Source organism: Vanellus vanellus (assembly GCF_965231255.1).
Source record: "Vanellus vanellus genome assembly, chromosome: 25".
Lineage (NCBI taxonomy): Eukaryota > Metazoa > Chordata > Aves > Charadriiformes > Charadriidae > Vanellus > Vanellus vanellus.
This window is the reverse complement of record NC_138930.1, coordinates 5,772,144-5,782,256: the sequence shown is the minus strand read 5'-3', so window position 1 is coordinate 5,782,256 and position 10,113 is coordinate 5,772,144. Positions and strand designations below refer to the sequence as shown.

The 10,113-nt window shown below is 63.1% G+C and overlaps 2 protein-coding genes across 2 annotated transcripts; one reads left to right on the top strand and one right to left on the bottom strand.

The window, feature by feature from the left end:
* Positions 1-1,555: 1,555 nt before the first annotated feature.
* Positions 1,556-2,823, bottom strand: MRPL54 (mitochondrial ribosomal protein L54). The gene is made up of 3 exons (XM_082495600.1): positions 2,730-2,823; positions 2,301-2,457; positions 1,556-2,004 (listed from the first exon to the last, which is right to left on the bottom strand). Exons 1-3 carry the CDS (start codon positions 2,803-2,805, stop codon positions 1,872-1,874), a joined length of 366 nt encoding a protein of 121 aa, XP_082351726.1. The 5' UTR covers positions 2,806-2,823; the 3' UTR covers positions 1,556-1,871.
* Positions 2,824-3,023: 200 nt separating this feature from the next.
* APBA3 (amyloid beta precursor protein binding family A member 3) lies at positions 3,024-10,041 on the top strand. Its single transcript, XM_082495560.1, has 10 exons — positions 3,024-4,202; positions 4,621-4,660; positions 5,118-5,263; positions 5,432-5,518; positions 6,087-6,245; positions 6,580-6,759; positions 6,968-7,180; positions 7,795-7,914; positions 8,748-8,888; positions 9,040-10,041. The coding sequence occupies exons 1-10, from the start codon at positions 3,063-3,065 to the stop codon at positions 9,109-9,111; spliced, it is 2,298 nt and encodes a 765-aa protein (XP_082351686.1). The 5' UTR covers positions 3,024-3,062; the 3' UTR covers positions 9,112-10,041.
* Positions 10,042-10,113: the final 72 nt, after the last annotated feature.

Below are 10,113 nucleotides of genomic sequence, written 5' to 3'. Positions count from 1 at the left end.
GCCAGGAAGGACACAAGTTCCCCCTCCATGCCTGGAGGACAAAAGCCGTGACAGTGGCACAAGGGACCCCGCTCAACTCCCAGCCTCAGGCAAGGAGTCAGGGCCACGTTAGCCCAGCCCCAGGACAGGGACTCTCGCCAGATGGGGTCCAAGGGCTTGGAAAGAGGGCCTCTGTCACCTTCCCCATCCCTTCAGGGGTCACAGGGCCCATCGCAGAGGGCTGAGCCCGGGGACCCCTCTCTTTCTGGTAGAGACCTCGGTGGGTCGGCAGCATTCCCCTCGCCATCACAAGGGCCCCCCGGGTGGTGGCTCTGGATCTGGCACAAGTCGTGCTGGGCCACCATGAGGAGCCTGTGGAGGGTTTAGGGGATGGTACATGGGGGTCCTGGGGCTGGGACCTGCCTCAACTCCCCTTGACACTGGCAAAGGCTTCAGCAGCGAGTCGAGCATGGCATGAATCACCCTGCACGGGGGCAGCACCCAGGGACAGGGTCCCTCCTCCTCCTTCCCCTGGGTTCCGACCCACCGACCCACCCCAGGTGGGCACTTGTCCCCAGGACCAAGCCATCCGTGGTGGCTGAGTGACACAAATCCGAGCAGGGGGGTCTCTGAGATGGAGGGCAGGGACCCCTCGGCTCACCTGCTGCTGGATTTGGGGGGTTGGACACGCTGGGGAGTGGCCAGGGGAGGGCAAGGTGCAGGACGGGCACGGTGGGGACAGGGCACTCACCGCTGGATATCGCCCGGCCTGAGCCCCGTCAGCTCCGAAGGTGCGCACCGAGCCCCACGCAGAGGAAATGAGGGTTCAACACAAAATCTCCCCGAGCACCCCCGCGCTGCAGCACAGCACTTCTGCTTTCCTCTGTCGCTTCCTGTGCCGCGGCGCACTGGCGCTGCAGCTGCCAACAAGGCTGCCCCGCAGCCCCCTGGGGGAACTGGGCACAGCCCCCGGCCTCAGCCGCAGGGCAGGGGGCACTGTGGATGCTGCTGGGCCAGGCAGCGGCTCCATCGCCCCTTCCTCGCTGCGGGAGGACCTCACAGGTGGCTGCTTTGTCCCCGTAGCCCAACTCGAGGCCAGGCAGGAGCTGCAGGGCAGTGAGTCCCAGAGAGAGACGAACCACGGGAACAGGGGCACCCCTCAGCCAGGGGAGCCCAATGCACAGGCAGGACTGAGGCCCGGGGGAAGCTGCTGGGCTCTGCCAGGCCGGACCTGACCGAGAACAGGCAGGGACAGGGCAGCGAGGCCCCTGCTGCTGTGGGGAAGACCCTGCCGTCACCACACAGCCCAGCCAAGCCGGGACTCCGGCATCCCAGCAGCTGCCGCTCCCCCACTGCCAGAGGAGGAAGTGAGAGCGTGGCGGCGTGGGGGTGGCGCTGCAAGGGGCTGCCGTCTCCCCCCCTCACCTCGCCCACAGCCCTGCAGCAGCATCCTCTGGCCCCTGGGGAGCACAGGCTGCTCAGCCCCTAAAGCCCCCCCCCAGGGGACACAGCGACACCAGTGGAGTCATTCCCCACCCCAAACCCACTACACCCCCTGTGTGGGGTCCTTAAGCCCTGGTCGTTGCAGTGCAGACTGTGACACAATCGGGAGTAGGACCCATCTGGCGGCACAGGTTCCCTCTACGAGCAAAAAACCTGAGCTTCTGTTTCAGCAAATACACCGTGAATTTGTGGCCTCTGTTGCCTCAGACCCTCAGCAGCCCCCAGCATGAGAGGGGGGACACCAAGCTCACCGAGGACCTGGGTTTGCCACAGCCTCCTTAACAGGTATCAGCCTCACCAGAGGTTTATTACTAGTTTACAGCAAGAAGAAGACACTGAACGCAGGAGCTGGTCTCAGGGCAGCCCACACACCCCAAGCTCTGCAGCGCCTACAGTTTCTTGCCCTTCTTCAACCTGTTGCGGTGCCATGTGTTGTACTTCCGCAGGCGCCTCCAATACTCAAGCGAGTCGGGGTCCAGCTCCTCCAGCTTCTTGGGGGGCCCGAGGTGGATCTTGAAGAGCCTGGGGGCAAGCACAGATGTGAGGCAGCAGCAAGGAGGGCAAAGGGACAAGCATGGGACGGAGCGACGGACATGACTAAGACGTGCAGACCCCTCACCCACCACATCCACAGTGCTGCCTGCTCCCCTTCTCCAGCCCTCGAGGAAGGTCTCTGGGCTGCAGAGAGGTAGTTTTCCTCCCCTCAGAACAGCTCTCTGTCTCTCCTGCCTGTGCCTCCAGGATGGCACCTCTCCAGGGCCGGGCACCCCCCAGAGGGATCCCCTTGCACACAGCAAGGGGAGCTGGGCACCACCTACCAGTCAGGGTACTCGGAGTCGGGCTTCAGGGCTACCTCCGGCCCGTCCTTGAAGTAATTGACCCCCATGGCGTAGGTGGTGAGCATGGCGGGGTCCGTGCACACCTCCGGCCCCTGCAGCCCCTCCTTCGGCACGGCCTTGCCCTTGGACTTCGTAGCTGCGGGGATAAGGGCACGGTCAAGACACCGGGGATGTGAGGGGGGAACTGAGGCGCATGCAGTGTAAAAGACGGGAGCAGAGGCACGGCGGGGCGCAGCAGCACCGAGGACGGGGGACACAGACGAGGCGCCGTAAGGAGGGACCAGGCTGCCACCGGGGAGAGTTCGGGGCAGACGGGACCGGGACGCGGGGGAGACACAGAGCCCAGGGCGGGGGCAGAGAGACGCGGGACAGCCCCGGGGCCGGGGGCACCGGCGGGACGAGGCTCACCCGCCTTCTTGGCGTAACCGCGGGCCGGCCCCGGCAGCGCCGCCCGCGCCGCCCGCAGCAGCACCCAGGCCGCCATGTTGGGGCGCCGCGGGGCACGCCGGGAAGGGGGCGGAGCCGCACCGCGCATGCGCAGTATCCCCTCGGAAGCGGAAACGGAAGCTACGGCAGCGGCGGGCCGCCCCCTCCCGGGACGGCGGCAGCAGTGGGTGGGTCCGCACGTACCGGACTGGCCCCGGTGGGGAGAGCCGGTGCCGGCAGGGTTGGCCCTGCCCTCCCCCCCCAGGACCCTCTCGTCGCCTGGGGCTCTCCTCGCGTTGCGGCCGGAGCCAGGCCATGGAGAGCAACATGGATTTCCAGGCGGCTGCGCCCGCCGTCCCTGATCTCGGCGGTGACGAGGCCCCGGAGCCGCCGGCCATGGACACGGAGGAAGGACCCGCGGTGCGGCCCGGCGCCCCTGCGCGCCGGGTGGGTGCTGGGCAGCCGGGTGAGCCTCGCCTTGTCACCCTGAGCCCTGGCTGCGGCTCCGGGCAGGACCTGCCCGTCTTCGAGAGCCAGCGGGGGGCTCTGGGGCCCAGCTCGGGGCCTGCTTCAGCCTCGGACCTTGGAGGAAGTGCGGGCGGACAAGCCGAGCTTTGCCGGGACTTGAGCAGAGAAACGGAGGAGGAGGCAGGGGCTGCGGGGCCGCGGGGCTCCACTGGCTGGAAATCCAGCACTGGGAGCACCCCTCAGGGCTCAGGACACCTCCGAGCCTTCAGCAGTGGAGACCTGACAGGCATGGAGCTGGATGAGGCCCCTGAGGCTACCGCCCACCCGGGCAGGGCCGAGTGGGCTGAGGATACAGAGGATGAACCCTCAGAGATCCAGGGTCTGCTGGCCCAGCTCAAAACGCTCGATCCCAACCTCTGTGACCACTCACCTGCCTCAGAACAGGGCGTGCTGCCCTCTGCAAGCACTGGCACAGCCTCTCCAGCAGGCCCAGCCCCACAGCAGGCCCAGCAGAGCTACGGGCACTGCCAGGGCAAGTGCCGGCCCTGCCCGCTGCATGTGGCCACGGGCCGAGGCCTGGAGACACGGCCCTGCTGTGCCCAGCACTCAGCCTGCTCACGGCCCTGCCATGGCCTGCTCTTTGCTGAGGCTGACCGGGAGGACTTGCTGAGCCTTCTGTGTTATGAGGGGGGGCTGCCCGAGGCCAGCGCTGAGACACCTTTGGCCCGTTCCGACGTCCTGGCTGGGACCAACCTGGAGATGCTGCAGGCTCAGGAGGAACCGGCTGCTGTGGAGACATCTGAAGGGCTAGGGAGGCCGGAGAGCTCAGAAGAAGGATCTTGTGGTGGCTGGTATTATCAAGAGGGGCTCTGTGAGGTCGACTCTGCCTGCAAGAGCAATCAGGACAGTTCCCCGGAGCCGGCCTGGGTGACCCTTCCTCCCACTCCTGCCCCAGAGGCAGAGCAGCCACCCCAAGGCAGCGTGACTGTGAGTGCATTGCGCATGGGGTGCGGCAGGAGCCAGGACGTGCCTGTTGGCTCTGCTCCCTCATGGGGTTTTGGGTGGAAGCAGACAGGGGCCAGGGATGTCTTTTCCTTGGGTCTTACAGGGCCTCATGCTGCTGGGATGTCCAGACAAGACCTTCGGTACTGGCTTTGGTTCCTGCTGCCCTGAATGTGGGGGGGATACTTGCATGGTTGTCTGATCCATGCACACTCCGGGGATGAGGCTGGTGGGTCCAAACAGCCTCTAGCCTTAGGACCCCACAACCCCCACCCTGTGCCCAGCCTTAGGATGCTCTGCCCTCACTGTCCTGGTGCTCCAGGGGCAGCCTGGCCGTGGGGTGGGCAGGCTGGATCCCTGGGATCCCAGCCAGAGCCTCACCTGCTCTCTCATTGCTTTGCAGAACAGGGAAGCCCCGTCCTCCTGCCCTGCCTTCAAAGAGGGTGAGTTGCTTCTGTGCTTGAGCAGTAAAGAGCACCCAGGAGTCCTGACCCACCGCCTCTTGCTCTAACCCCAAATACAGCGGGGTGGCCAGGGGTCCCAGCCAGGGAGGGAACACCCAGCTCTGCACCCACACTGGCTGGTAATGTGGCTGCAGACTCTGGGTGGCTCGTTCAATTCCAGCTCGCCCTTTGCTGAGCAAATGGGGGTGCTTTGGGGATCAGGGAGGGGGGATGCTCAGCCTTGGGAAGGGAGAAAGAGGGATGCCAGGGGGTGCCTGAGGGAAGGGGGAAGCAGCCTCGGATCAGAGTTGGTCCCCTGGTGATGCCAGGAACCTGTCTCCCATTCGCTGAGTTGCTTTGCCACGTGTAGGAATGCAGTTAATGGGGAGTAGTTGGTACCCCCAGTTTTTAGAGGTTGGGGGGACCAGCCCCTGCTTAGTCCTTCCCAATACCTCAGTTCCAGGCCCTTGCGACCCAGAGGATCTGCTGGACGGTGTGATTTTTGTGGCAAAGTACCTGGGCTCCACGCAGCTGGTCTCGGAGAGGAACCCCCCAACCAGCGTCCGCATGGCGCAGGCCCAGGAGGCGGTGGACAGGATCAAGGTGCAGGAGGGTAGGGGGGCATGACTGCCACCAGCCTGTCACAGCCTGGCTCCTCGTGAGCATGGGACAGTGCTCAGGACCTGCCCAGGGTGACCTCTAGCTGTGGGGCAGGGACCCAGAGGAGTCCTGGCAGCAGCAGTGACCTCTCCTGGGCGTTTTGTTCTACAGGCACCGGAGGGAGAGTCCCAGCCCATGACAGAGGTGGATCTGTTTGTCTCCACACAGAGGATCAAGGTGCTCACGGCTGACACGCAGGTGAGTGGGGAACAGGAGCACCTGCGTGGCTTTGGGGCTGCTATTTGGCCTTGGGATCTCTGCTTTGCACCCACGCCAGTGGAGTCATGCCCAAGGGTGGCCAACGGGCAAGAACACATGTCTGGGAGGAGACATGTCACTCCGCAACCATCCCACACAGGCGTGTTGTGTCCCTTGGTTCTCTGCGTGGCTGCACGAGGCTTCTCATGCAAACCGCACCTTGTGGGAGCTGCTGGGAACCAGACCAAGCTCCAGGGAACCCAGGCTTGACATTTCTGTAGCTCTTTACCTCAGGATTAGTTGCTGCTTTATAGTAAGAGGGAAGAGCTGTCTTGTCCCCCGGCAGCACCCAGGGACACAGATGAGTCCTGGATCAAAGGAGCTGTTTGTACCTTTTAGTGTAGACATGGTTTCTTCCCAGCATATGCCAGGCATTTGAGCTGTGTCCTGGCACGGTGGCATTTAAACCCAAACCCTGCTCGTGGCGGTGTCTGGCTGGCTTACAGGCTGCCCATGGGGTCCATCGGGCCAGGGAGGGCTGAACGTCTGCCTGTGTCCCTCTTGCCAGGAGGCCATGATGGATCACTCCCTCCAGACCATCTCCTACATCGCTGACATTGGCTCCCTCGTGGTGCTCATGGCGCGTCGGAAACTGCCTCGGCGATCGGAAGTGGCAGAGGAGAAGCGGCTCTACAAGATGATCTGTCATGTCTTCCACTCAGCCGATGTGAGGCGACGCACAAGTCCCTTGGGAGAGCAGGGTGGCGTTGGGGTGCTGGGATCTGTCCTGCTGTAATGACAGGGTGCTCTGGGTCTCTGTGCTGGGGGCTCCTGACTAGCACAGAGAGGGAGAAGGAGACCAGCCTTAGTACCTCTGCTCAGCTGGAAAGGGGGGAGGATTGACACCATAAAGGGGTCCACTCAGGCAGAGAAGGAGCCAGGATGCCCTGGAGCTCCCTGAACAGTGCCTGTGCTGGGCATTGCAGGACACTGGCAGCTCCAGTTTGGCCATGGGACCGTTGGTCCTGAGGTGTGGGCACGAACAACCCCTCTTTCCCTAGGCCCAGATCATCGCTCAGGCCATTGGGCAGGCGTTCGGCGTGGCCTACCAGCGCTTCCTGGAGGCCAACAGCATCGACCCAAGCGAGCTGACTCCTCGCCAGTACAGCCGTGCCCTCGAGGACCAGGAGCAATACAATGCAGAGCTGACCCACTTCTCCCGGCAGGAGAACTGCAAGGATGTAAGCGCTGCTTTGGAAGAGTGGGGACAGTGTGGGGTGCCTGCTGGCACCTCTGTGTTGTCCCCTCCACGGCTCCCTGAGCAGCTGAGTTGCTGCCTACAAAACTGGGCCCCATCCCAGCTGGCTTTCAGCCTATAACACCCGTGCTGCGACTGGGACACATGCCCCGTGACTCTGGTGGCTGTAACCCATCTGTGCCCTCCCACAGGTCTGCATCCGGAAGCAGAAGGGGGAGATCTTGGGCATCGCCATTGTGGAGTCAGGCTGGGGCTCCATCCTGCCCACAGTGGTCATCGCCAACCTGATGCACGGGGGCCCTGCGGAGCGGTCGGGCGAGCTGAGCATCGGGGACCGCCTCATGTCCGTCAATGGGACGAGTCTGGTGGGGCTGCCCCTCACCACCTGCCAGAGCATCATCCGGGTGAGCTGGCGCTACGCGCGGGGTGGCCTCCTGCTTCCACCCTGGCAAGAGGGCAGGTGCTGGCAGAGACAGGGACCCGCCTGAATACATCTGGGAGCATCTATAATGCCGGGGGTCCCCCTGATGCTCCGGGCTTGGGGACAGATGGGTGATAGGCGGCTGTGGGGGCAGAGGGGGCAGGAGGTGGGGGGGCATACGTGTCCTGTGGGCTGTGACAATCCCCGCTCTGAGTGCTTGGGAGGAGGGGATGTGATAACACGGGGACAAAGCTGGGGACTAAACTTGCTGTGGCAGGGTGCAGGCAGGGCCCTGCCCAAGGAGCAGGATGGCACCTGTCCTGGAGGTAACCTGTTGCATCTTCTGCCTCCCGGCCAGGAAGGAGCTGAAAGCAAGGACAGTGTGGCCTCAGGGACAGAGTGGGACGTTTTGAACAGGATTTATAAGTTCTTCTCCCTGAATTTGAGCATGGCAGTATCCCTGTGTGGGCCTCAGTTTCCCCATTGAAAACGGGTCGCTAATCCTCAGCCCTCCTGTGAGCAACATGACTGTGTGGCCTCTCTCAACCCCGCCAAATAGCTCTCCAAAGTCTGACAAAGCCCCATCCCATCTTCCAGGAGCTGAAGCACCAGACAGAGGTGATGCTGAACATCGTGCACTGTCCCCCTGTCACTACGGCTGTCATCCGGCGCCCTGACTCAAAGTACCAGCTGGGCTTCTGTGTTGAGAACGGCGTGGTGAGTGCCCGCAGGGATGGGAGCAAAGCCAGGCTGGGGTCAATTGAGGGCTTCAGCCGCCCGTCTGGCAGAGGGGTACACGGTTCTGGCTGTGTCTGCATGGACGAGCGCGCAGCTCCAGCACTCCTCGCGCCTGCCAGGGCTGAGGTTTCACAGGGCTCTGCTGTGCCACAGCAAAAGGCTCTTCGTAGCTCACCTGCAGCAACAGCAGTTGGATTCATCTGCCTAGTGCTCCTTAGCTGTTTGCTTTTGGGGTGGTGGTTTCTTCCTGGCTTTCTTGGTGTGACCTTAGTGGCGTGTGTTGCTGTCCCCAGTGCCCCAGCCACTCCCTGCTCTGGGCTGCACCCTGGCTGTGTTGGAAAGGCAGAGAGGAGCATTTCCAGGACCTGCGGGAGTTGCTGGGATGGGTGGGCAGTGGAGGGGGTGGCATGGCTGTATCGTGCACTGACCAATGCTCCCAATAGTATTGGAGATGCAGTTACCCCACAGACACACAGGAGCTGCCACCCCAGCGAGAAGCTCTGGCTCTGCAGCCCAGGCTTGATGGGAGCAGGAGGGTTCAATGGGTGAATGGGGGGAGCTGAGCTCTCCATCACCTCAGGGAACAATAGCCTGGGAGCTGCCCATGCCCTACAGCGCAGCACATCACTCTGGTGGCAGCAATGCAAAGGGACGTCCCTGCCCTTACTGCATGCCCATGGGCTGGTGGAGACAGCATCCAAGTCTTCCTCTTGCTGTGAGCCTGCACGGATGAGAGGGCTTGGGGGGCTTGTTGCACATAGCCCTGGGCTGTGGCCACAGCTCTGATCTTACCAGCGCTCCCAACTCCCCAGATCTGCAGTCTGATGCGTGGGGGCATTGCAGAGAGAGGTGGCATCCGCGTGGGGCACCGCATCATCGAGATCAACGGGCAGAGTGTGGTGGCAACACCCCACGAGAAGATCATCCAGATCCTCACACAGGCGGTCAGCGAGGTGAGCCGGGGCCGGGCTGGGTGACGCCAGGGCCCCCGTGCTGCAGAGTAGCTGCAGCTGCACGCAGAGCACGCTGGGCTCAGATTTTGGCACCAGCACCTTCCATCCTGGGGTTTGGTGTCTCCCAGCTGATCTGTGTGTCTCTGCCTAGGTCCACATCAAGACCATGCCAGCCTCCACGTACCGCTTACTGACCGGGCAGGAGCAGCCCATCTTCCTCTGAGCCACTGGCTGTGCCCGGCTGTTGCTGCACGTGCCCTGGGCCAGGCAGGAGTGAGCCCAGGGCCATGAGGGCAGGACAGGCTCTGCCTCCTGCCCCAGCACCCTCATCGGAGCCCTCTGGTCCCCAGCAGGGCCTAATCCTGCACCTCTTTGGTTTTACTCAGGACACAGTGGGAGACTCTGGGGGTCTGATACCCAGCTTGAACAGTGTCCAGGCCTATGGTGCCACAGTTTGGGCACCTCCTCCCCCTCCATTCACCTCACAGTGCCTGCACGGTGCCTGTCCTGCTGCTTCACAGGGTCCCTTACCTTGGCCTGGTGCTGGCAGGAGGAGAGGCAACACTGTGCGAAAGGTCACCCCATCTAATCACCACAGATGCTTTTACACTCACCGACGGTGCCTTTCCCCACATGGGGATGGTGCTGGAAGCACAGCTCTGGGGCTCGCCCAAGCACGGCCCTGGAGGAGCGCTGACCCTGCACACCAGTGTGTGGGTGCACACTGGCACCCCTGAGGGAGACCCAGCAGCTCCCAGACTCAGCCTTAAGGGCAGCAGCACCCTTGACACCTGCTCTTCCTCTTTGGCTTTGCCAGGGGCCTGTCGGGGATGCAAACGAACTCCCTGTCAAAATTGTTGCACAGAGCTGGGAAACTACCTCTGTTTTTCCCTAGTGCTGCCTTTAACCGCTCTGCACGCACAGCCCGGCCCCAGCCTGCCGGGGCCCTGGGTCGCAGCCCTCAGGGCTGTCCTTCGGCACAGCAAAAGGGAATGTGGCACTGCCCAGTCCCACATCCCGGGGAGCTTGGGGTCATGGGCCGCAAGGACCTCCCCCTGGTGGTGTCTTTTCATGAGTGGGTCTCTGGGTCTCCACGGCGCAGGCAGTGTGGACCTGACTTTGCCCGTGTGCTTGGTTGATGTAAAAAATAAAAGTTTTGAGGAACATGGGAGGCTGCATTTCGGGAGCTGGCCTCTGCTGCAGCAGAGGAGGCTCAGCTCTGGGG

What these genes read in the sequence shown, in the direction of transcription:
- MRPL54 (XM_082495600.1), bottom strand. Translation starts at nt 2,805, where the DNA reads ATGGCGGCCTGGGTGCTGCTGCGGGCGGCGCGGGCGGCGCTGCCGGGG. An exon ending in CGGTTACGCCAAGAAGGCGG is followed by an intron (nt 2,458 to 2,729) that starts GTGAGCCTCGTC and finishes TTATCCCCGCAG; the next exon opens with CTACGAAGTCCAAGGGCAAG. An exon ending in GACTCCGAGTACCCTGACTG is followed by an intron (nt 2,005 to 2,300) that starts GTAGGTGGTGCC and finishes GCTTGCCCCCAG; the next exon opens with GCTCTTCAAGATCCACCTCG.
- APBA3 (XM_082495560.1), top strand. Translation starts at nt 3,063, where the DNA reads ATGGAGAGCAACATGGATTTCCAGGCGGCTGCGCCCGCCGTCCCTGAT. An exon ending in ATGTCTTCCACTCAGCCGAT is followed by an intron (nt 6,246 to 6,579) that starts GTGAGGCGACGC and finishes CTCTTTCCCTAG; the next exon opens with GCCCAGATCATCGCTCAGGC. An exon ending in GGCAGGAGAACTGCAAGGAT is followed by an intron (nt 6,760 to 6,967) that starts GTAAGCGCTGCT and finishes GCCCTCCCACAG; the next exon opens with GTCTGCATCCGGAAGCAGAA.